The sequence below is a fragment of the Polypterus senegalus genome, chromosome 18, assembly GCF_016835505.1.
Source record: "Polypterus senegalus isolate Bchr_013 chromosome 18, ASM1683550v1, whole genome shotgun sequence".
Taxonomy (NCBI): Eukaryota; Metazoa; Chordata; class Cladistia; order Polypteriformes; family Polypteridae; genus Polypterus; species Polypterus senegalus.
In genome coordinates, this window is record NC_053171.1 from 77,743,170 (window position 1) to 77,770,309 (window position 27,140).

At 35.2% G+C, this 27,140-nt stretch overlaps 1 protein-coding gene across 2 annotated transcripts in view; it reads left to right on the forward strand.

Moving 5' to 3' along the window:
• cdin1 (CDAN1 interacting nuclease 1) overlaps positions 1–27,140 on the forward strand; it is a 281,300-nt gene that overhangs the window by 39,359 nt on the left and 214,801 nt on the right. For both annotated transcript variants that reach the window (XM_039741408.1, XM_039741407.1), the window contains exons 2-5: positions 16,946–16,991; positions 17,809–17,873; positions 19,200–19,260; positions 22,832–22,904. In XM_039741408.1, the coding sequence (XP_039597342.1) occupies positions 16,946–16,991; positions 17,809–17,873; positions 19,200–19,260; positions 22,832–22,904 (245 nt within the window). The remainder of the gene's footprint in view (positions 1–16,945; positions 16,992–17,808; positions 17,874–19,199; positions 19,261–22,831; positions 22,905–27,140) is intronic.

Here is a 27,140-nt window from a genome sequence, read left to right on the forward strand (position 1 = left end):
AAAGAATACAACCAGTGAAGTGATACAAAAACTGGTGGAATGTGTTCGGATTTTCTGTTTTGAAAATGCAGCTACATTTTGAACTAGCTGTAGCTGATTTATGTTTTTCGTGACTACTGGTAGGAGTGCCCTAGAGTAATCTCATTGGCTAAAAACAATAGTCTATCCTAATTTGTAAGTATGTTGAAATGTTAAAACAGATCTGTCTCCTACAGTCTTAGTAATGTAATTAATAGGTGATTTAAAGCTTAAGTTTGAATCCATAATATTTTCGCCTTGATTTGTAAAAATAGATTATCAACTTTATTTCTATGGTCCTCAGTTTTTATTGCTGGCAATAACTATATTTTCCATTTTTCTCTTGTTTAATTTAACTAAGTTAATACTCTTTTGTAATGCTAGTAAGAAATTGGATCAGAGGGCTTAGAACCTCAGGGTTTTCTAACACTATGGATTAGTAAAGCTATGTGTCACTGCATATTAGGTTATCTTGTATTTTAAAAACAGACTGGAGAACATAGTACTCATTTTCTTCTTTCTTTGTTTATTTTTCCCCAAATTTTAAAATACAAGAAAGGTAATTGGATAATATTTGAGTAACAGTAAGTTTTGTTAATGGGACAATGCAGTGTTTGAATTACTTGATCCATAACATTGCTGCTCAAAGTAGGATGTCTGAAAAAATGCATGATATTGGCAGGCATTTTCTGTTTGAGCCATGTTTGTGGGAAATCTACAAGGTCAATATTATTACTACTACTTTGTTAGGCCAGAGAGCCTTCATCCATCCATATTGTGTTCTGTACTATGTAGACTGATGCCTATGCTGACACAATCGGGTGTATAAACTCTAAATAGGTCACCATTCTGTGGAGTACAGGACACTGTTTCTGAAATTTTTTTGTGATATTGAATTTTATGTCTCGAGGCTTTGACACTGAATTAGATTATGTGAGCCTGAGAAAGTTGTTTTGACTCTTATTAGTAACTGGGATTAAGTATCTTAGATCCGTGTAAATTAGCAGTAGTGCCTTTTGCTGAAGTGACTTCATTTTAAAAACCACTGGCCACAACATAGTAATTTTATTTGTTCTGGTGTTTGAGATTACAATTTTGGGTTCAAAAGGTCACTGTTTAAATACAAAATATCTGAATAGTAGGTCCAATTAACTTGTATAAAGGTATATAGATTTTTATGACAATTTAAATGTAGCACAATTGATTACTTTGATAGATAAGAACATTATGTAGCTAGAATATTGTTTGAATTGAAAAATAGCTGATTATTTTTGCTGCTTGATTTGAAACTGCTACAGTTTCAATAAACCTAAATTATTATTATTTTTTTAATTAATTAACCTGTTTTCCATAGGTAATATTAACCAATACAAATTTAACAGTTGCTGTTAAATGTTTATGCTTATAAACGAAACAATGTATTTTTGTCCAGAAGCGTAGTCTATAACTAGTTTTGTTACCTGGCTTCACCCAGGATATTTTTTAAGTCAGTGGGCCTCACTTACAGTGCTATAGGTTAATCGAATGTATCAGAAGTAGTGTTGGCTCAGTATTAAAATTTTAGTAGCAATTCAGGCTCTTGGATCTCAATAGCAGCACCAAAACAGTTCAGAAACAAATAACAAAATTCTACCCTGGACCCCTCATCTCAATGCTACTTTGTATCTCAAGCCTACTTGCACGTATGTCTCACACCTTGCTTGTACATCACACTTTGCATATTGATAAGAGGAGCCTCATCTTTGGAGTATCCAGCAAGTTTACATTTGTATATGTTCGGCATGGGATGTGAGTTGGGGTGTTTGAATTGGGTCCCTCTTGGAGATTTGATCACGCTTATAAATGACGGAGCACAAGTTGCTTTAAAACTGCCATTTTGTTTTTTCTTCATTTCCCTAGACTGCATGAATGCACACAATCCTGCTCCATCAAACTCCGAATAATCATGCGCTTTTGCTTCATATTCGGCCTTTCATTCATTATTCTGGCACTCATGTAACCAGCCTCTCTTTGAAATTCACCACATCTGCATCGCCACATTCTGTGCCCAGCGAAAACACACCTCTGTGTCTGATGCCATTTTTGATGCTTGGCTGTCGCACCCAGCATCAAGTTTATACACAAACATCTACCTTAAAAAAAAAAAAGGATGAATATCTGTATGTCTGTCCAGATGCTATGTGTTTCTTTGGAAAAGACAGCACATCACAAACATTTTTAGTAATAAAATATGTTACATTTGTCATTCCAATAGATGACAATTCACATATATTAGCACAGATTTTGCAAACCCCATACCAAAAGGCATATAACGAGATTAAATGACAGAGATTGAGGTGCTTGAAAATTATCATTTACTTTTTTTTTTTCATTCACCCCAACCTCCATTGTTGCCTCCCTTGTGTCCTACACTCTGTAAATCAAGTAGAGGAGCCTTCTCTTTGTACAGATTAGCTCGCTCACATATTCATTGTATAATATGTTTGAAGAGCAGTTTGAGCCCCTTTGTGAGTCAAGCTATATTTAATACCTACCTCAGAATCAAACCAGCAGATGCTTCCCTCCTTGGAGTTCTGACCATGCTTAGAGACAACAGAGTGCAAGGTGCTTGAAAATCATCTACCATTTACTTCTGGTACACAAATTAACAAAATTCTGGTACCATAACTAAAAAACATTTTTTTATTTTGGTAGTTTTTCAGTATCTGTATTCTGCACAACCGTAATAAGAAGTACTATTTAAAAGTACTTTTCTGTATACAATAATTGTATATTTTTTCAGCCAGAAGCTAATACTATTAGTTGGAAAGGCTTTGCTTTGATAAAAAAATAGCATCAACAGTTTATCTTAAAGTTATTGTCACATGTGTCACTTCTCTGGATGGCTGAAGGTGACCCGCTAGCCTTCTAATTACGCTCGATTCACAAAGGGAAGAAACTTTTCAAGTACTGTCTGTCTGTTATCTGTTGTCATTGAACTAAAAAAAAAAGATAAAATTGGCCACAAATGTTGAGAAACACTGCGCTTAGATAAATGCTGTAATCCAGGGAGACAAGGAACTTGTTGCCCCAAAGTCCATCCATCCATTATCCAACCCACTATATCCTAACTACAGGGTCACGGGGGTCTGCTGGAGCCAATCCCAGCCAACACAGAGCACAAGGCAGGAAATAAACCCCAGACAGGGTGCCAGCCCACTGCAGGACACACACACACACACACACACAAACAAACAAAGCAAACACTAGGGAATCGCCAATGCGCCTAAACTGCATGTCTTTAGACTGTGGGAGGAAGATTACATGGTGCTATTATTGATGCTCATATTTAAACTTTGTAAGGGTGCATGAAATGAGTGCACTGACTGATGGGAATTGCAGTCCCCACTTCAATATTTGCATCAGGTTGCACATAAAATGAGGCGGTGGAGGTAGTATAATATGTGTTAAATACAGTGCTTTTCTTACTGGATCAGTTGTGCAAAATTGACAGCCTTCACAGTCACCAGGCCTTGCTAGCACTTGCTAAACACATCTTCTTTGAGGTTCGCCAAACTTTGCTTAGTTTTTCTATTTTGAGGGGGAAGTGGGGCTAAATATTAATGTACAGTATTGAAATTATCCTTTCTTAGTGGATACGTACTTCTCTACTGCCAAATTTCAGCTTTTTAGCTAAATGGGAAATAATGTTTTCGTGACTGTCTGAGTTAACTTTGCATTATACATATATATGATCACTTTTTAATTTATTTCTCATTTATTCATAGTTACACTTTCACAAAATCATTTTTTAATATGTTTTTTTGTATGCAAGGAGTTGGTCTTTTATGCTGTAGCATACTATTTCTCCTCTAAAATGTCTTCTGCTTACTGGTTACACTACTGTGCTGCTATAAAGTGTTAATACAATACACCATATAGTGTCTTCATTGATGACAAGACTCTGTGTCACACTTTTAAAGTGACACGAGTTGTCAGTCATGATTTCTTATTAGGAAATCATTTAGGTCTTCATAGTTCAAGTCTTTAAATATCTATCCATCCGTTATCCAACCCGCTATATCCTAACTACAGGGTCAAGAGGGTCTGCTGGAGCCAATCCCCGGGCAGAGCGCCAGGCCACCACAGGGCACACACACACCAAGCACACACCAGGGACAATTTAGAATCGCCAATGCACCTAACCTGCATGTCTTTGGACTGTGGAAGGAAACCCCTTTAAATATGATTCTTGTAAAGTTTTCTATTAGGCAACTGCTATTTTAAAATGCAGTGTCTGTGTGACAGAATGTATTCTTTTAGACTGGTGCATAAATACAGTATATATAATGTTGTGATATGCAGTATCTGCCAAATAATGCAAAGAGTACACAATACGTGTTTTGCCCTTTTAGGGGCTTGTCAGATGTACACACTATTGCATCTCCTTATGGGGATCAAACCTCCAACATATATACAGTGGCTGCTATAAAGTAGGAAATACATAATAAACAAGAATTGCTGTGCCAGGTGTACGAAATATTAAAATGTCTTAATATTCTTCATTGTAATAGAAATTTGTCATTTTTCACTCTCTAATAGATGTCCATAGATTCCTAATACAGTATACTATCAAAAGTAACATCACATTCATAATCACCGACCTTGAAATACTGTAGTCTCAAATGGTAGGCAATAATGATTTTGGATTATTTATTGGCTATTGTCAGGCTTATATTTGAAATTTGTAATTTTAAACCCTTACCACTGATAAAAGAATCAAATCTCAAAAATATGATTATGTTTGTGATCAGCAACCTCAAAATAGCATAACACAGCACTCCATATTCCAATATTTTTAATCCTCATTTTTTCAAAGTTTTGTTAAAAGGAGTATCTTTGTCCCCCTGCACCCCATTAGGGTGTGAGCCCCTGGGGTCAGTTGATGTGGTCTGCACAACATAAACTCCTTCTGATCATTTCTGCTGAAGACATCTATTGTTTTAATCTATTATAAGATGTAATTTCCTGCACAAAATACTGTCTAAAATACAGTCCAACATATCTATTATCTGCTCTCACAACTGAGAAGATTTGGCGGATGTTTGCCAACTGGCTGATCAGCCACAAACATTACCTGGTAGGTAACTACCCCAATAATCAGATTGCGGCTCAGACCTAAGAATATGTTTTATACTTATACACCAGTAATGACGCACTGCACGTAATACACTTGACTTGAGCATTTCTAGTTTTCATACTCTTTCTCTCTGCGTTCGTTTGGTCAGAGGTTGATGCGCTTGCAGCTTCCAGAGTAGCTTTTCTTTCTCCACCCTATCGGCCTGCTTCTTCTCTTTTGTCGTCGGCATGTTTTCGTGTTAAACACAGTGTTTGTGTTGCAATTACTTATTACATTTTCCTTAATTTTTTACTTAAGCTGACACTTCAGTCTTCAATCTGCCTCAAGAATGATTTAAGATATGAAGAGGTAAGGGAAGTGATGGTGAAGGAGGTAGGGATGAGAACAGCACCCGTATGCATGTGCCGCACGGACACCCTGCTGGCCATTGCTGAGAGTTGATTCTACAATAAAATAAAATAAAAAGAGGAATAACCTTGGAGGTCAGTTGTCACACTGAAAGTGGATAGTAGCTGTCACGTAGTATATGTGTACCAAATTTCAGGTCAATAGGCCAAACAGTTTGTGAGCTACAGGCGATTTAAAATCCTGGACAGACAAATGAATAGCCACGGTAGCGTATTATATATAAAGATATATATATAGTTTTGTTTAAGTTGGTAGTCTGTATTATGAGGTAATTCAAGAAGTAAGACCTACTGTACATTCACTGATGTCAGCTATAGAATATATATACTAGAATAGTATAGTCCTATTTTAAATGTTAGAGTACCTAGAATAGGACATAACTGTACTTAACCTTAACTGATGGTAACAGTTGTAGAGTCTTAAGTTTGGATTCCAGCCTGGACACTGTTTGGTTGAAGTCTGTATGGGTTTTCTTTAGATAGGGTAGATTAATAAGTAGTATAGGTGTAGTAGGCATGGGTTTGAATTCTCAATTATTGATAAATGGTGTTTACTTCAAATTATGACTACAACATCAATAAATCTTTGAAATGTATGTCTGACCAATACTATTTTCTGAATGATGCTGACTATAGTTATTACCTGCCATGTCTGTTTTGGCAGAAAAATGTTGATGGCTTCCCTCTTAGTACCCATACCTGATTCCTCTAATCATATACTGATCAGCTGATTGTACCACTGGAGGCAGTTGTGAACTTGTCATTTAAGGAAAATGGAGAACACCTCCACCCCTGCTAATGCAATGTTTGATAAATGTCAGCTCTCATGTCAAAGTATATCTTTTAGTTCTTGTATAAATCCATAATTAACCGATTTCTAAAATCCTGTGGAGTAACCTGAGTGTAGTGTGTAATTGTCGTTGCTCCTCGTCCAGAGTAGGTTCTAACCAATCAGTGGTGTTCCTTGCATTACTTTATGACTATGTGTGCTTAGAAAGTGAGTAACAGATCATTGGATTATGATTGTGCAGTCTGATATCTATTATTCTAACCATTTTCTGTGTACTTATGGCAAAGTGAACATCAAAAAAATGTTTGTTTTCTTAAAGCAACATTGCAAGAATTATATTACAAAATAAACTTAAACATGCTACACTTTTTAATATTTATTAGTTATCCAAACACACCTTCCAGATTTTTCCATCCATATTTCTGAACTGTTTTTCCCATTAGTGGGTTGTGGAGAGCTTAAGAATATACTACCAGTATTGGGAGAATACTCCTGTCACTGGAGAACCAACACTAGTGCATCATGTGGCATAGTCCAGTCCATGCAGTCACAATATGCCAGTGAACATTCTGGAAACTGGATTTCCTGGACAAAATGCATGCATATGTTGTATAGGGAGAACATTCATTTAGTTGGCCCATGAAAAGAATCTGTGTCCCTGGAGAGCTAAGGTCGCAGCACCAATCCTTGTGCTTCCTCACACACCAAACTCATTTTGAAAACATTAAGAAAAAGGCTAAATATTGAATATTTACAAATCTCTGTGTTTGAGTGAATTTTTGGAAATTAAACATTTTACTACACAGAGTATCACAGACACTGACTTATGGGGCAAATGTTTTAAAAGAAAATGTGCTTTCCATATGGGCCTACAATCATAACATATTTCATGGCTTCATGATATTTCAGCTAATGTATTTGGAAACTTGCCTTGAGCACATTGCAGTATATGTATGTGGTGTTGCTGTGTGATTTGTCATAAAACTGCAAGCATGGCAGAAAGTTGCATACTACAGTATTTGTCTGCAGTGTATCATGCTGATTGGACATATGGTTTAGAAGAAATATTGTTTGAGTTTGCCACATATTCCAACACTATTGGAGTATTGTGTTCTCCAGTAAAGATAGCTGATTTGTCTCACCTTTTGCAAAAGCTGTTCTACAGAAGAATGGAATATGGACACTGGACAATCTGGACAATTTAATTATCTTTTATGGCAAACCATTCTTCTGCCAAATATATTTTATGTATTTGTCTGTAGTCCTTTTTGGTCAGCGTATGAGAGGTCTAGCAAAAAATAAACTTTTAACAAAAATACGCTGCTCATTGACGACTTATTTTCAATCCAAGTTATGATTAACTATTTACAGTAATTTAGGCAAAGCTTGTACAATTATGGAATGCTGAGATTCTAATCTGCACAAAACACAAGAGAGTTTGTTGTACTATAAAGAAAGGTCAAGAATCTAACAGTTTAGAGGTTAAATTATTAATAAATGAATGCCAATAAGTGACCTGATAAAAATATTTTCTAAGTGACAGAATTTATAGCTAACATTTCACATTGTGGCAACAGCTGAGTGACTGAATGTTCAGTTAAAGGTGCTAAGAAATGTATTTATTTTAGTTGGCTTATTATAGACTGATATGTTATTTGATTTTTATTTAAGTGATCTTTGGACAATTTTTTGCCAAGATATTCTAAAAGTGGTTTTCAGCTCTTCCAGCTGCTGTTATCTGCCACAGATGTGCCATTCCAGAATAAATTTAGTTCAGACAGTATATGTATAAGTTTCTTCTTAAATTAAACAATGGCCACACATGAGTTATGTATGGCAAAAGGCCTATTTAAAGAAATATAAATACAAAGCTTTTTTCATAAGTGATACCTGCCCTCTTGGCTCATTAATGGAGTACTTCTTTTCTCACTGAGTCATTTTCTTAAATTCTGCATGCTAAAAATCACCGCACTACAACTCTTATATTTTGCAACTGAAAGAAAAGTCTAAATTACTATTTTACTAATTTTCGGTAGAATTGTAATGATTTACTTCATGAAGTAGGAAATACATAATAAGCAAGAATTGTGCCAGGTATATCAAAATGTGTGCTTAAATTTGAATGTGGAAAGTCTAAGTATTCTTCATCATAATAGAAATTTGTCAATTATCACCCTCAAATAGTTGTCCATAGATTCCTAATATTGTATCAAAAGTAACATCACATTCATAATCACCAACCTTGAAATAGTCTCAAATGGTAGGCGATAATCATTTTGGATTATTGATTGGATATTGTCATGTTTATGTTTGAAATTTGTAATTTTTAACCCTTACCACTGGTAAAGAATCAAATCTCAAAAATATTGACATATTTGTGATCAGCAACCTCAAAATAGTATAACACAGCACTCCATATGCCAGTATTTTCAATCCTCATTTTTTCAAAGTTTCATGAAAAGGAGTGTCTTTGAACCCCTTTACCCCATTAGGGTGTGAGCCCCTGGGGTCAGTTGATGTGGCCTGCACAACTACAACTCCTTCTGATCATTTCTGCTGAAGACACTTTAATTGGCTTACTCTATCATCATCATCATCTTCTTCTTTTGGCTGCTCCCGTTAGGAGTCACCTCAGTAGATCCTCTTCTTCCATATCTTTCTGTCCTCTTTATCTTGTTCTGTTACAGCCATCACCTTCATGTCCTCTATCACCATATCCATAAACCTTCTCTTAGGCCTTCCTCTTTTCCTCTTGCCTGGCAGCTCTATCTTTAGCATCTTTCTCCCAATATACTCAGCATCTCTCCTCTGCACATGTCCAAACCAATGCAATCTCACCTCTCTGACTTTGTCTCCCAACCATCCGACTTGAGCTGAGCCTCTAATGTCCTCATTTCTAATCTGTCTATCCTTGTCACACCCAATGCAAATCTTAGCATCTTTAACTCTGCTACCTCCAGGTCTGTCTCCTGCTTTGTGGTCAGTGCCACCGTCTCCAACCCATATAACATAGGTGGTCTCACTACTGTCCTGTAGACCTTCCCTTTCACTCTTGCTGATATACGTCTGTCACAAATCACTCCTGACACTCTTCTCCAGCCATTCCACCCTGCCTGCCCCTCTTTTTCACCTCTCTTCCACAATCCCCATTACACTGTACTGTTGATCCCAAATATTTAAACTTTTCCACCTTCACCAACTCTTCTCCTTGCATCCTCACCATTCCGCTAACCTCTCTCTCATTTACAGACATGTATTCTGTCTTGTTCCTACTGACATTCACCTCCATGCTTCAACAGGTATGTCATCTGGACCAGCGGCTTTTCCATTCTTCATCCTCTTCATAGCTGTCCTTACTTCCTCCTTGCTAATCCGTTGCACTTCCTGATTCACTATCTCCACATCATCCAACCTCTTCTCTCTCTCGTTCTCTTCATTCATCAGCCTCTCAAAGTACTCCTTCCATCTGCTCAACACACTCTCCTCACTTGTGAGTACGTTTCCATCTTTATCCTTTATTACCCTAACCTACTGCACATCTTTTCCAGCTCGGTCCCTCTGTCTAGCCAATCGGTACAGGTCCTATTCTCCTTCTTTAGTGTCCAACCTCTCATACAACTCATCATACGCCTTTTCTTTAGCCTTCGCCACCTCTCTCCTCACCTTGTGCCTTATCTCCTTGTACTCTTGTATACTTTCTGCATCTCTCTGACTGTCCTACTTCTTCTTTGCCATCTTGTTCCTCTGTATACTCTCCTGTACTTCCCCATTCCACCACCAGGTTTCCTTTTCCTCCTTCCTCTGCCCAGATGTCACGCCAAGCACCCTTCTTGCCGTCACCCTTACTACATCTGCTGTAGTTTCCCAACTCTCTGGTAGTTCTTACTACCACCCAGTGCCTGTCTCACCGTCTCCCTAAACTCAACCTTGCAGTCTTCCTTTTTCAACTTCCACCATTTGATCCTTGGCTCTGCCCTCACTCTCTTCCTCTTCTTGATCTCCAACGTCATCCTACAGGCCACCATCCTATGCAGCTTAACTACACTTTCCTTTGCCACCACTTTGCAGTCTTCAATCCCATTCAGATTGTCTCTTCTGCTTAGGATGTAATCTATCTGTGTGCATCTTTCTCCACTCTTGTACATAACCCTATGTTCCTCCCTCTTCTTAAAATGTGTATTCACCACAGCCATGTCCATCCTTTTGGCAAAATCCACTATCTTCTGACCTTCTTCATTCCTCTACTTGACATCATATCTACCCATCACCTCCTCATCTTCTCTGTTCCCTTCACCAACTTGTCCATTGAATTCCGCTCCAATCACTACTTTCTGTCCCTTGGGTACACTGTTCATCACTTTATCCATCTCACTCCAAAAATATTCTTTCTCATCCATTGCACACCCACCTTGTGGGGCATATGCACTAACAACATTCATCATTACACCTCCAATTTCCAGCTTCATAATCATTACTCTGTCTGACAGTCTTTTCACCTCCAAAACACTTTTGACATAATGTTCCTCCAGAGTAACCCCTACCACATTTCTCCTCCCATCCACACCATGATAGAACAATTTGAATCCATCACCAATCCATCAGGCCTTACTCCCCTTCCATTTAGTCTCTTGCATGCACAATATATCAACTTTCCTTCTCTCCATCATATCTGCTAACTCTCTCCCCTTACCAGTCATACTGTCAACATTCAAAGTTCCTACGCTCAGTTCCACTCTCTTTACCTTTCTCCTCTCCTCCCCCCTCCGGACACATCTCCCCCCCTCTTCTCCTTCTTATTATTCTTCTTTGGCCAACAGTAGCCCAATTTCCGCCAGCACCCTGTTGACTAACAGTACTGGTGGCGGCCATTGTTAACCTGGGGCTCGACCAATCCGGTATTGAAATTTGTATTGTTGTCCGCATATTGATCTGGCAAAAATTTTATACCGGATGCCCTTCTTGACGTAACCCTCCCCATTTATCCGGTCTTGGGACCGGCACGAAGAAACACACTGGTTTGTGCATCCTGTGTGGCTGGGTTAATTGGTGTATTCTATCATAAGGTGTACTTTCCTTAGTTTAGAGGAACAAAAAAGGGGGATACCCCAAAAATCTGCATATCTTGCATCAAGATGAGTTGAACGGTATATCATTTGTGGGGTTTTCTTGTACCAATTAGTCAGGAGGTGCCAGATGAAAATACCTGTAGTGATTTCAAATCATTCATAAGTAATTATTAGGAAGACAATCGTGTTGTTTGTATGTGTAGTGTATTGTTTAATATAAAAAAAAAAACATAGAAGCATCTATTCATATACTGAACTAATTTTTCCAGGTCTTTTGGGTTGTAGAGTGCCATAGACTGTCTTGGTAGCATCCACGCTAAATTGGACACCTTGGGTACAACTTCTCCAATTTTGAGACTTTAGTCAACCTAACATGTCATGTGGATGTGGGCTTTAAACAAGGAGTCTGATTAAGGCCCAAAGTCCTGCTTCCCCACACACCCCCTAAAGAGTGTTTATGACGTTGACAGTGCATGTTGTGGTGACCCTTTACATTGGTTGGACTTGATTCCTGGTTCGGGTGCATTCAGTGGGGAATTTGTAGGTTCTCCCCATATTTGTTTGGAGTTCTATTGATTGGTTATAGGATTTAGAGGCATTTTGGTTTATTGATATTTACCTATCAAATTTACCTGTTGCCAGGTAAACAACTATATTAAGGTTACAATGTTACCAGTTTCTGGCCATATTCAGATAAGGGTAGTTTTGTATTTGTTCATTTTTTTTAAATAAAAAACCTATAGCTGTTATAAGTGAGTGTTTACTGGTAATCTACATACTCCATTATATACTATTGGATTACAGTTTCAATTTCTATTTACTCCGTAGCATAACTGTTCATGTTGGCTAGAGAAAAGTTTATTCTAAGAAAGGTGCTAGCCAGAATTGAGGATGGCACAGTAAGAGCTACACTTACAACACATTTCAATTGATAATGTTTTCTGCTTGAACACTGCTTTTCTTTTAAGATCAAGTTATCTTAAAGAACTTTTAAAGAAGGTCGTGTTCCCTCTTGGAATTGCTAAGCAAACATTACCTTCATTTTGCCATTCATCTTTGGCACAACTAATGTGTCTTTTTCAAATAGGCTTAGTTTTGATAGTTTTTTGCATTATAGGGTCTTTGGGATTACAGAATTTAATGTGTATTTAAATATTAAATGTGTTTTTCATTTCATACTATATTGCATATTTCACAGCTTAATGAGTTTTGATGTGATTGCCTTTTCTAGCTCTCTCACAAGCAGTTTCAAGCTGACTGGGCCAAGAGTTTGAACCCAGAACTCTGTGTCAGTGAGGCTGCAAACATTTTCCACCTTTCAAACTGGTGCTACGTTTCTTGTTTGCATACCAATTCATGGTTTTATTGAATGTTTTTGGTTAGACGATATCTTCCAGTGGACTGGAATTAGTGGTGCTAAATAAATACCACTGAAAAATCAGTCATGCTTATTAACTTTCATTGTTTCACTAGCCCTGCTCTGGAAAGTCACAATAAAAACTTCTGGGAATTTGTACACACATGAACACAAAATAACTGCTGCATATACAATATATTGAGTTTACTAATACAGGAAGTAATGAAGACCCAGCCACAAACACTATCAAACATATTCCTTATATGCAAAGTTTTGCTTAAAATGCATTTGTGGTGTTTATGAAATAGTATAATTACTCTTAACTAATTGTTTTATAGGACTTTTTCAAAATCAGTTTTCTCAGGAAATTCTGTATGTATACACAACACACCATGTTATCCAATTATTAGTAAATAATATATTACATACGCTAACAAAACCCACATAGCTGGACACTTTCATTTGAACCAGCATATAAAGTAGTAATTTTTAGGCTTCTGGTGACAAAATGCTGATGTTTCGATGTTTTCAAATCTTCAAAGTCATTAGTAAAAAAAAAAAACAATTTTGATATGCCTCAGTTACATTCATGCCCTGAAGAATCCAGTGTTACGCACCACTTTCTACATTTAACTCATCCAAATGCTAACTACTGTTTCAGCATATGAGACACATGTCATTAGCCAGGTGGCTTTCATTAGGCAAATTACTGCTGTTTTTTTATAATTAATTATTTGTAAATAGGGGATTTAAAAATAATTAATAGTTTCTAGATCTACCTTGAAAGTAATACTACTAATTAATTAGTAATGCCACATGAGCTTATAATTTCTATTCCTTCTCTTTTTTTTTTCCCCAGTTATGAGGGGGGAGGGGAGCACCAAGCACTGCTCAGCCAAGCCCTAGCTAGAAAATTAGTAGACATTTCTGCAATTGTCTTGCAGTACAATACAAAGTACTTTGATTTTTTAAATTTTTTTTGTATGTGTGTGAGTTTATTAATACACATCAACCACTTAACTGCAGCATTTTATTATTAGAAAATAATATTGGTGGATTTTACATTGTTTGCAATGACTCTGTAAACTGACGATATAACAATGTAATATCAAACCAATAAGAAAAAATCCTTTACTAAGGATCAATATGCTACTTAGAAACTACTTAGAAACTTAAATTTCCTTGTGATGTTTCTTGTTAGTTTTCTGTAGCATTTACAAATTAGTTGATTATTAATACAAACATTGATTGAATTCTAATATTTGTAATTCTGCAGTAGTTTTAACATTGTGTGAACACATTTATATGTGTGTGTGTGTGTGTGTATAATGTTAATATCAAACTATTGCAGAAATACAAATATTAGCATTTAATCAGTTTTGGCATTAATGTTAAACTCATTTGTCAGTGCTACATATTATATTTGGTAAACATTAAAAGATTAAGCAGATTAAACTGACCAGTGGAAGATCACAGGGATCATGTGTCAAGAAAATTAGATCTCTGCGCACCTTTGACCTCTTGAGCGTAGTGGAACTGTGTTAAACCAGAGCATCAGAGGGATGATTACACTTTATATTTACCTAGCAAGGCGTGAAATAGCCAGCCTTTATCCTCTACTGTATTTGCTGATCCAGTCTGGGTGGCAAGTCAATTTAGATGTTGGGTCACTATTGACTAGGCTTAGTAAAGAATGACTTTGATTGTCTCGGTATGAAGTGTTGTATTAAAGCAGGCAAATAGTTTTCATTTTTTTTTTCTGTTAAAGTATAAATAGTGTACTACATTAGATTTTTAATTGTGTATATATATTTCATGTGCTTTGTTGTGGACATGCTCATCTTTAACTCTTCTAGTTCTAATTATGTTCAGATCTATTGAGTTTAATTTTTATATAGAGATTTTAACTTATTAAAGACTCAGAATGATCAAATATATGCTGTGTAGTATCTGCAATTGTGCATGTATTATAAAAGGTCTGCATTGTGCTTTTAAATAAAAAGGTATGCTTAATTGTATAGGCAGTGAGCGCTAATAACAATACAGACTTTACTAAGCTACACAAACATTACATTTTTCCTCCCAGCACTAGGAATGTAAAGATGTTTTCAGATGCTTATTTGACAAAAAGATTCAATTTTGTATTTTTAAGCAATTTTATTTGTAAGAAATTGGAGAATACCGTACTAGTATTGTTGAAATGAAGCACATCTTTACCCTTGGAAACACTGAAGTTTAGAAAGTTTTAGACATGCTTGGGAATATTTGGAGTTTATGTTGAAAACAATTTACAACTTAAAGCAATATTCAGTGCAAGGCAGAAACACAGCTTTACTTGAATAAATCTAGATAAAACGATGAATATGAATCACTTAATTTCACGTATCCATCCTTTTTTCCCCCACTTTGATTATTCCATAAATCTCAAACTTTTTGTAAGCAGATATAAACAAAAATTATGTGTTTCTAGTAATCTGCGGTTGTGTGGTGTATTCAGTAATCAATATGTGTTCTGGCCAAACAGGCTATTTTTGTGTTTGCATATTTATATATATTTCTGCGTGTCTGTTTATGTTTAAATGTTGTTTTGTGTTTATGTTTAAGAGTTTTTCTTATGCTGTGCTCTTTCTAATCATTGTAAAGCAAACTGATCTCTTAAGTGGAAGTGTGTTTAGTAAGAATGAATTGAGTCAAATTCTTAGATTTGTATATGCATGTACTGTAGTGTATTAAAGGATTTTTAAATATTGGTTAGTATGACGATGCATGTTTACAGCAGTGCATATACTTGACAATTCTCTCTGATAAGTTATGCCTTTTATTCTTCAAGCAGATTTTTCGGACATTTTGCAGAATTTCTTCTGATGCCCACACTCCTTAAGTCACCTAATACACAAACCCAATATTTAAGTGAGATGTGACAATGGCCCCATGCTCAAACTTGATACTTCTTTGGCTCATATTCTCTACCCCAGTTAGATTTACTAGGTGTAGTGATGCTCTTTCAGAGCTAACGGTATTTTGGGCAGAAGCTGTTAAACAGTATTTAATCTTGAAAGGTAGTGCAATATAATATGTATAAGAATGCATGTGTGTGTGTGTGTGTTTGTACACTCATATAAACCCACACAGATAACAATATATTGAAAATTATTTCTGGATTAATGCATATTAAGGTTCTATACATCTGGAGGTAGGTATTTTTAATAAAGCATGTCAAAACAAAATCCTGTTTTATTTTTCAATTGCTGCAAAATTCTCTGTGACAAAGAAAAGTACACATGCATCACGTTAAGCTACGCAAAGTGATATTCAAATTAATTTTGAATGTTGTAAAATGTTCTTTGAGTAGTTGTTTCATAAGCTGTCCAATGCCATAGACTTAATTTAAACATTTATGTATCCCTCTCTCCCCACCCCCACAAAAAAGCAATGCTTTGCTTTAAATATTTGCAAATGAAAGAAGGAAAAATTCCCATTTGAGAAGCCTGTTTATCAGGTTGCTTCAGTGCCAGGTGCCTGACATTGAGTGGAGCCTGAGATGAATGTAGCTTATGGCAGCCCATGGAATTGACCGACTCCAGGGAATCTCAGCTTCCTGCCGTGAAAGTTTCCATTTTCAAAGCACATCAGTTTCAGTGGGAATGTTCCACTGGTCCCATATGCTGCCAATGACAGAGAGTTAACTTTCTCTACAGAATATGAGACAGCTACTGAAGAGGTTCCCTCGTTGCTAGCAAAATGAATTTCAATATGTTCCCAATGAATGAGTGGCATGTTCCCAACTGCTAATGGAATTGAACCCCATCAATTATTAATAGGAATTTGCTTTGTTTTCCTTGCTGCCTTTACTTTTTTCACTCGAGTACATGCTAGTGAGACGGCTTACATAGGTGGTAAACAGAAATGGGCACATCCAAACAGCATGTCAGCAAATGTTGGCGTGTGGCTAAAATTCTTCCTCTATTTTCACTCGTCTCTCTCCCCTTACCCCTCACTTTCAGCCACTCCAACCTTCGCAGCAGGAATCCTTTGTCTGAGGTGTTCATCTGGAACAACTTTTCCACACTTGTTTTCATGTTCTTTTAGATTACAGGGCAGCAGGCCTGGCTTTGAAGCTGCCTCCTTCTTTTGTTTCTTTGCAATGCACTCTAGTAATTAACTTTGTCCTTCTTTTATTTGTTCCAGTCAATCGCAGTCCACTCTGTTGAGCATCTTCTCCCTGGAGTACCAGGTTAGAAGTTTTCTCCTTTGTGAAGGCTGACAGGTGCCTAATTGAATGATGAATGTCCCTTTATTTCTTTGTAATTGAACTGCCAGCTTTCTGATTGGTTTGGAGGATGTTCCCCTTTCCACATCAAGCACTGCCTGAGTCTCAGTGGATGGCTGCCAAGCCTTCCCATCCATCTGTCTAATAACATCTAGCCTCTGCTTATTTGGTGGACCTGTAATAAATTATGCTAAACCATTATTATTCTGACAATAATAATTTCCCTGTGTTGCATGGTTCCATGTGCTAAATGTTTGCTGACTTGCACTGTCACTGCTGCTTTCCATGGCTGACAGGGATGATGATAAATGACCATTGCTGGAGTGGCAGAAGGCAAAGGAGGCAGAAAATGGAGTCATTTATCATGAGATGACAGGTGTCAGTCATGTGGCATGTCTCGGCGGAATTACTTTTTGTAGTTTTTAAATAAATTATTTCTAAACAGTGTTCTTCCTGGTTAAAATTGCAATTGAATTGCAAACACCTAGCAGAGAGGTAGAGGTCAGCATCAAATCAAGGGTTAAATTAATGCAGGGGTTGAGATGGAACAAGTTGTTTTCACTACCCTCATCGCCCTTGGTAAATATGGCATTTCAATTACACTGACCCATCCAATGTTTGCATATTACTTTTAAACTCACTTTTATATAAGGAACTAAAAGTAACTCTACCTTAGCATGACGTGCAAGTTAGCGCTAGCTTAAAGGTGTCATCTGTTGAAGTTAATTTTCAAATGTGTGCAATTAAAATGTAAAACGTTAACTGTTTATCATTATTGCAGAAACGTATTAAAAGGAACCATGCAAAACATCACTCTGCTGAAGCTATTGAATACTACTATCAAAGGTATGGCTCACCTGTCCCACTAGAGGGTACCACAGGACTTAACACAGAGACAGGAATCCCAATGTATACAAACATTTCTAAGATGCCATGTATGTGTGTGTGAAAATAAATTATATATACTGTGTATATATAAGTAAGAAGCCTGCGTCCATAAACGAACAAAAAAGTGAATACACACTGAAGCAATTGAAAGTTTTGGAGCAAATTTTGGTTATAGAGCTGCTTAAAGTGTGTAGGTGTGTTTATAAAAAACATTCCCTTGTTTTCTCTCGCACATCTATGCCTGCTTACATGTCTTCATATACGTGCAATTATATATAAATAGTGGTAGGATAATGGTTAGCGCTGCTGCTTTACAACGCCAGATGCAAGGTTTCTCATGTTTTCCCGATGTCTATATGCATCTCCACCTATTTCCTCTGACATCCCACAAATGTGAATATTAGGCTAACTGACCCACTGAGAGGGTTTCCTGTGGTCACCAAGGCATCTTGTCCGGGACTGGCACCTTGAACCCTGTGCATATGACAACCTTAGGCTCCCTGAGACTCTGCTTTGGGAAAAGGTGTCTCAAAAAAAAACAACTTCCGTATTCTTATGCATAATTGTATATTTTTAATTATATGGGTGTCTGATATGGTTCAGCATGTACTGTGTATTGTTAGATTTGCATTATTCATTATTATGCAGTGAAATGTTTATGTATATATATATATATATATATATATATATATATATATATATATATATATATATATATATATATATATATATATATATATGTTCAAACTGATGATTTGTTAGAAGAAACCTTTATTGTGTTCTTTTTTAAGATAAAAAATGTATTGGTGTGCAATTTTGAAATTGTCTAATTTTAGTTCATTTGAAAGCTATAATAAAGTTACTATATTTTTAACTGTTATCTACACTTAATATGTATTTATTAACAAAATGCTAATTTTATTGATTTTTTTTTTTTTTTTTTAATTTTGGCTGGTTACAGTCCATATATTTATAATATAAAGCACAACACTTTATGCGGTCTGTGGACTGGAATTTTATAAACATTAATTATTATCTTAACGTGCTCCCATCCCTCTCCTTTTTATTTATTTCTTTATTTTATAGTGTACTTTGACTTACCCTTAAGTGTGTCCCAAATTATCTGCCTCCTTTTGCCAGGTTGAACCTACCATCTGCCTGAAAGGCAAAGTCATTAGGGACAAAAGCATGTCTAGGCTGGCCTACTGTTGTCATTACAATGCTGTTTGGCTTTGTTATCTCTCAGACTCTCTTTTTTTTCTTTCATCCTGTCTTTTTAACTAGGTATCTGAATGAGATGAAGCTCAATCAGGCTGCTCCTGTCCTTTTGGAGTTAGCCAATGAGGTAATCTGGTTAATGCCTTTTTTCTTTCTTTTTTTTTTCTTTAACATGCTTATACTCTATTTGAAATCACATTGTAAGCAAAGGTAATTGTTTATCTATTGGATTATAGTACAAAAGTAATAATAAAGTTATGACATATTCAATTATTTTGCCTTTTAAAACACATCTTAAAGAGACATTTTATAATTTTAATACTTCAAATATTTGAAGACATGCATTGAGCAATGAATCTAATTTATTTTTATATATTATGTTCGCATTATTAATCACTAAAGACTACTTTTTATAATTTTTCATTATAACCACAGACCCTGGCTCATACAATAACATTTTATTTATTTAATTTCCCTTACATTCATAAAATTGAAACTGAGATTTTTGAGACGACAGTCATTCATTGTTTTGTAGTCATCATTTTGGAAGTGTGTGTGTTTTTTTTTTTCCCCTAAACATCAGTGTTAGGTTCTTTTTTTATATGAACTGTTCAATTTCATCTTTTCACTGAGGTTGACAGCCTGATAAAGTTTCTGATAATAGTGTTGTACTTAAAACGCATTTTGTTAACCTTTATTTTATTATTGGTAGATGTAAAATATGTAACACAGCATCATTGGATGCAGTCCAGAACTGCCTATGCAGCTAACAGTAGCATACCCTTGAGTATATACTGTTTTAATGTTGTGTTGTAGAAGAATATATAAGAAGGGAGGGCTTGAAAATGAGTGTTTGTATTAAAAATGGCTTGGTGCTGCTGTGAGCATTAAGTGTTGCAGCAGCAACTTCTACATATTACATTAATAAGAAAGAATGGGCTCCCTCAGCTCCTGTCTCTTGTGCATTGCTGTAGTCAGCAAATGAACAATTAACATTCAGTTACTCAGTGGCTTTAATGGGCTATGAAGGGTCTGCAAACTACGATAACATAGTTAATGTGCAAAAGGCAGCTTAACTCACTGCCTTAGTACAAATAAAAATAGTATCATTTGCAGATCGTCGGGTAGCTTATTTTTATAAGAGGAAAGGTTTTGAACAATGCTAATTAAAAAATGTGAAATTTCTCATATTGTGTGTTTTTTTTTTTGCCCCTCAGAAGTATATGTTTGTGTTTAAGTAATTGTAAAATAACAAAGAATGCTTGTCAAATATACACCAAGTACTGTTTCCATTATTTCATAGTCCTATAGTAAGATACATATGCAATAAAAATAAAATGATACTACCTGTAAATAGTATACGTGTGTGCATATGTATATTTATATTTATGAAAGAGTGTGTATATGTGTCCATATTCAATGTGTGTATATAATGTATATGAATATGTGTGTGTGTGTGTGTGTGTGTATATATATATATATATACACACACATATATATATGTGTGTGTGTGTGTGTGTGTGTGTGTGTGTATATATATATATATATATATAATTTTCGCCTTTCAAATCTACATTTAAAACTCATTTTTCTCTTTGATTACAATTGCTGTTCCTGATTTTAACTTTTGTATTTTACTTTTGTTTATAATCTTTGTTTTGTCTGTTGTTTGTATACTTGAAGGTTTAGAAAGGCGCCTACAAATAAATAAAATGTATTATTATTTATTATTATTATTATGTATATATATCTATGTGTATATATATGTGTATGTATGTATAGGTGTGTGTGTGTGTGTGTATATGTGTAATATATACAGTATATATAAATAAAGTATCTCTCTCTCTCTCTCTCTCTCTCTCTCTCTCTATATATATATATATATATATATATATATATATATATATATATATCTATCGATATAGATGTAGATATGGAATGTGTGTGTGTGTGTATGTGTATATATATATATATATATATATATATGCGCGTATGTATGTACTGTATATATATGTATATGTGTGTTTAAATACACACACACACATACATATACACGTTATATATAGAAAAGCATTTATGCCTGTGTAAATTTGTAGTGAAATGACTCCAATTTTAGAATTCCCAGATACAATTTATCTATATTTGAAAATACCCTGTAACAGATTTTCATTTTAATCAACATATGGGACGTTTTTAGAATTAAAATAAGCCTTCAGATTACTGTCCCTGAACCATTTAACTGTCATTTTAATATGCTGCTTAACATTTAAACAAAGCACTCATGTGTCTACTGACAGTTAATTGATGTAGTGGTTGTACTTTATGAGACAATATATTTCCAACAGGGGAAAAACTATAAAAATGATGAGGAATACAATAATGTTTAAATCTTACATATAGATGTTTTATCTGATAAGAATTTAAATAAGGTTTTCAACTCTAATTCTGTGTCAGCCTTTTGCATGAAGGTCAGAAATACATTTACAGAGCATTTGATTATACATACATAAAAATGAAAATCAAAGAATAGTTTATTTAATATTTTCATAGGGGATAATAAAACCAGTCTTAGTTGTCTCTCAGTGCAATTATTTTCAGGTGGGATTTGAAGCCCTATAAATTTTACTTACATGTTATATTCTGATGTAAAGCATGATGGTCTTATTTCTGAGTGAGATGGACACATGATTAATATGAAAATTAGGGAGATGCAAGTACCTGAACTAATAAGGTAGTCCTTATTCAGGCTGGACTACCTTCAGTAATTTCACCATTTTTCATGTGTCAGCTCTGATGTGGGTTACTGAAAATGCACAGCTCTTGTTACTTGGGGAATTTAAGGGTATCCAAGGATATAGCTGAAATGTAAAAGAGCTGCAGGTTACATAGGAACAGTTCTTTTTTCCTTTTAACAAAAGAAACCTATGTACTTTAATTAAGATGAAAACTGTCTTTATTCATAATAATTGTAGATGTCTTTAGACTTGCAAGGCTGAGACTTGTATATAGAATTATGAGCATAACAAATTTTGCTGCCACAGAATTTTGGTTGAAAGATGTTTGTGCTAGTAGCATTACTGGAAATTCATGTTATTGAGATTAAAAAAAAAAGTTAAATTACGGGAAATTCAGTGTCAGTGTGGACTCTAGTTAAGGCAACAATAGAAAAATAGCTTCCATATTTTATATGAATATGTCAAACAATTAAAAAAAAATTATAGTGAGACATTGTGTAGCAAATTGCATTATAATTCTGTGCTTAATCAATCAATCAATCAATCAGCATTTATTTATATAGCACATTTTCATACAAGAAAATGTAGCTCAAAGTGCTTTACAAAATGAATAGAAAAATAGAAGACACAATAAAAAATAAACATAAGTCAACATTGGGATTAATAAAGTATCTATCCATCCATCCATCCATCCATTAATTAACATAGAATAAGTCATTTGTGGCACTCTCAGACTTTTTACATTTATAACAATCATTCTGTAGACATTCACATTCGCTAACTCACTGTTCAGTTGGAAGTGCTGAAGGATTTCTGTAATTAAAGAGATGCTCTGAATTATCCAAATATTTAAAATGAATTCCTGATCAATGTGTCTTTAACATACTGTAGTGCCGTTTTGTAGGGCAGTGTTCTTGCATCTATCTTTTTAAGCAGTCACTGGCTGTTTTTATTTCCCAAAAGGTGGACCTTGCCCCATCACTTATGGCTCGCATCATCTTAGAGAGGCATTATCAAGAGCTGAATGGTATACCATGTGAGTACAGTTAATGATGACCAATGTGAGCATGTAAAACATAACCTTAAACTCATGCATTTTCTTTCCCAATGGTAAGGTAATTCTCATTATTTTATATAGTCTAATGTTTTTTTGACTGGGTACAGCATGTAACTTTATTGAAATCTTCGTCATGCTACTTCTAGTTTATACATGTTCAAGGTTTAATTCACTCAACTGCTTAGCACTTTTTTTTTTCCAAGGAAAAATGTCAATGAAATATTTTTTTATGTAAAGCTCAAGTGGATGTACAAAATTAAACTTATTTTTTTTTTATCCAAAAATGTTATGTTATCATTGCGTTGGAATGTTAGAAGCTAAAACAGGTATTATTGCATAAAAAGCAACTACACAACAAAATACATAGAATAAAAGCTGTAGCAAAAGAAGGTGCAAGCCTAAATTAATTTGCCACAGGAAAAAATACATTTTGTTATTTTCTCTGTGTCAACTGCATGATTAAAACTGGCTGTTAAGTGAGCTCCAGGGACGTGCTTGTAAAAGATTTATGAGTAATATTCAATGTGATATTCAAAGTGAGTCATGAATATCAGAGTAATTGCTCTCAGTCCTGGCTTCTCTACTAGGCAGGAGTTTGTCAACTGCCCCATAAATATTTGCCTAGACTCATGTAAAAAAGACAATTTCATCTTCTGCATTTTTATCACCTAGTCTAATGTTTACCTTTTGAATTTGAGAATGGCATGATACAGATGAGGCTTTTCGATTGCAGTCCCTGCATAAATTCTCTCCTTCATTTTTAATAAGAAAGGACAGTACCTGGTAAAAATAATGCTCAGTTGAACATAATTGTGTTTTTTTTTTTTTTTTTTTTTTTTATCATTCTCTATTCCCCCCCACCTCTCTGTCATAATCTTGGCTGTTATGCATATGGTTTGGTGATCAGTGTTGCCTTTCTAGCATTTCATCTGAAAGAATTAAGTACTTGGAGGAAAAAAAATTCAATATCATTTCAATAGACATAGCCTCTAAAGTAACCTGCAGTGATGCTTCATGAGCAAATCACATGATGTCAGAATGGTAGGGCTTCGATTTAATCAAGAAAGAGATTAAAGTGGATGTGTGTTATTTTCAACTTCGCCGCAGCACCGCCATTTGTCAAAGTCAACCTTCTGATTGCTTTGGACCCTGTGCTATCCAGTTCTTGTCAAAATAGTAGTCTGCATGCCGACTAACGTGGGTAGTCTTTCAGAAGCAGAACAGAAATTTTAAAGGCGTAAAATGTCCATAGCTTTTGTATTTGTCTTTTTAGAATTGACTTTATAATATAAGCCCCACACTCTTCATTATCCTCATCTAGGCTGTGAAGGTGGCTTATAAAAATTTTTTTTAATTTTGTCTAATTTGTTAATGTCAGTAGTACATTTTGAAGAATTGTTAAATAGATACACCTTCAATAACTCAACACTTTGGTGCTCTAAAACAAGCAGATGATAACCTGGAAGGTTTGACAGTTTTAAAAGCTTACATTTTCAATTTTTTTTTAAATGAATGAAAGGAGGATTTATTGTACTCAGTGTTTACTCAACTAATGTAAGAAAGATGATTTTAATGAATAATAATTCAACTAATTTTGTGTTTTTATATTTCCAAGAGACAGATTTTAATGGCTGTTAAATTGTTGGAAAGATTCAATCAGCAATTATTTGCATCAGCTTTCATTATATTAAATATTTATCCTGGAGTCTTTGCGGGAGGCTCACATTATACAGATATGAGCATGGCGAGATTGTTCTTGTTAATCTAAAATAAATTTGCAGTAGTTGAATTTCTTGAAGAGAGAACGTTGTGTTTAAGGGCAGTGTTAAGGACATGTACGCCAGCCACACAGACTGTGCTGTAGAGTGACTTGTATTCTGACACTTTCTACCCCTTCACAGCAGTGACCTGGCTGGCCTTTGGCAATGAAATTCTGTGCACATGGCTCCACAGTCAAATCATCAAATTTCCCTGTGTGTATATTAGAGTTTTGTAATGTGTTTCCATTATGAAACAATGCAAGGATAATTGTCTTTGGTGGCAATTAGCTAACAGGTTTGTTCAGTGCAATTGGCAGGAGCATCCATCATTCCTTCCCCAACCACACTTTTTGCATTATGTAGACTATGGGGATCAATATATTTCTATATAAGGGACATTGCCCCTTCTTTCATGAGCTGCTTTTCGTTTTGCCTCTCTTTATGTTTTTATTTTTGTCTCCCACTCTCTCTCTCTCACTCTTCTGTCCTCCTTTATCCCCCCCTCTTTTCTCTTTACATTAAAAAAAAAATCCTTGCCTTTGGGAATAGTGAATAATGTGTACAATCACTTTGACTGAATCAATGCAGCTCTTTAAATTGTTTTTCTCATGTAAAAGGGTTATAGTAGACGGTACAGGGCATGCACAAAGCTTTTTGTGTGAGTATATTAATAAATCAATACATTAAAAGCAGTTTCATTGTGTATTGAATATGATATCAACATCCTTAATGTGCCTCAGCATGTCAAGAGAGTGAAAAATGGGAGGAGCAAAGATTAGTACATCTTGAGCTTGTCATAGCACTTTTTCATCACACAGCTTGTCAATATTATAGTATTGGGTCGGAGCTGTTCATATCTTTTAACACATTCTTCATAGGATAGGAAGACTCTTCATGCTTCGACACCTAATGTCTTGACAGTAGGTAGAGAATTATCTGATAATGTGCTTGAACTTGATATGATTCAAATGCATCAGATGGACATCAGAATGTTTTAAAAGCTTTAGACGAGCTTTGAAACATTAAGAATATCCACCTAAAGTTTTCATTTACTGAAGTAATCAGGCTTTCTTGATTCTGCTCTTGGAATATGTGAGATCAGTTTTAGCTTTAATTGCAGGATGAAATTGCATTGCATTATGGGGTGGGAAAGAGTAGTAAAGGGTAAGTAGCACCATACAGTACATACCAGTCTTGCTTGTCTTTTGAGTTTATGAGTCGAAGCTCATTACATTATGATAAAACTGTCAAAATAATGATAATGTGCTTCTAGAAATTGAGAAAAAAATCAATAAAACCAATATTACAGTGTGTCATGAGAAATTGACTATTCTTTTTTACATTACCTTCTATTAAGCAGCCCCTCGGCATTCATAGAGGGTGCAGATTTGTTAGACAACAATAAAATCCTTTTCTGTGTTTAGTTAGATTGTTGTCATTTCACATTATTATTCTAGTTTTGAAGATTGGCTTGGGATGGGTGGGTAGTGGATGGATAGTTTAGTGCTTCAACTTTCAAAAACCTAATTTTTTATACTTGCATTGGCTAAATAGAAAAACTTCCTTGATTATTCTTATTAAACAAAATATTAGTGTGTGAAGTGACCAGTGAAAAGACAAATTTAACACATAATGATTATGTATACATTTGAAGGACAAGCAAGAGTTGCCTATTAAAAGGCATCATCTTTGTTGAGAATTAAGTTTGTAGTTCTTTTATTACTGTTGAAAAACACATTTCCCACTTAAGTGTAGTCTACCCTTTTATTTTACAGAACAAGGCAGTTAAATATCAACCTTTCCAAATGCACTTTATTTGTATATTGTCTTCAAATGTTTCATTTTGTGACATCCTGTTTCCCATTGTGTTTGGTTTTATACTAAGCCATCTAGCATTAATGGTTTGTCACTTTACATATGAGTTGAAGATCTCTCTCTTTTTTTTTTTTTTTTTTAAAAAAAAAAGATGGTAAATTGGTGAAAGTATACAAAGTACTGCCTTTTTGTTTTTGAATAATGAGACCAGGAGCAGTTCATTAGCTGCTGAAGGAAAAAAGCGAGGTAAGCAGCGTTCTACCTTGCTTGACAAGTATACTAATTACTCTCCTTCGCATGGTGCTAAAGGCACACTCTGTGCAGTTTAATGATCAGACTAGAGAAAGCCTTAGAAAACCCATGCTTTGTCAGGTGAGGAAGAGCAGGTGTAAGCAGATTAGTTCTGCCAGAGTAACCATTTGGAGTCATCTTGTACACCACCACCAGAACCACACAAGGGAAAAAAATCAGCACTTTTTATTTTTAGTGGGAAGATAAATTTAAAAGGAGTAAATTGGAAAATCAAATGAGGGCTTTAGCAGCCAGAGAGATTTGCAGAGCTGTCTCTTGGCATTTGAAAGGCCCATTCATCATGTCCTACAAGTAGTCAATTCCTCTAGTATCTGTAAATGTTTTCAGA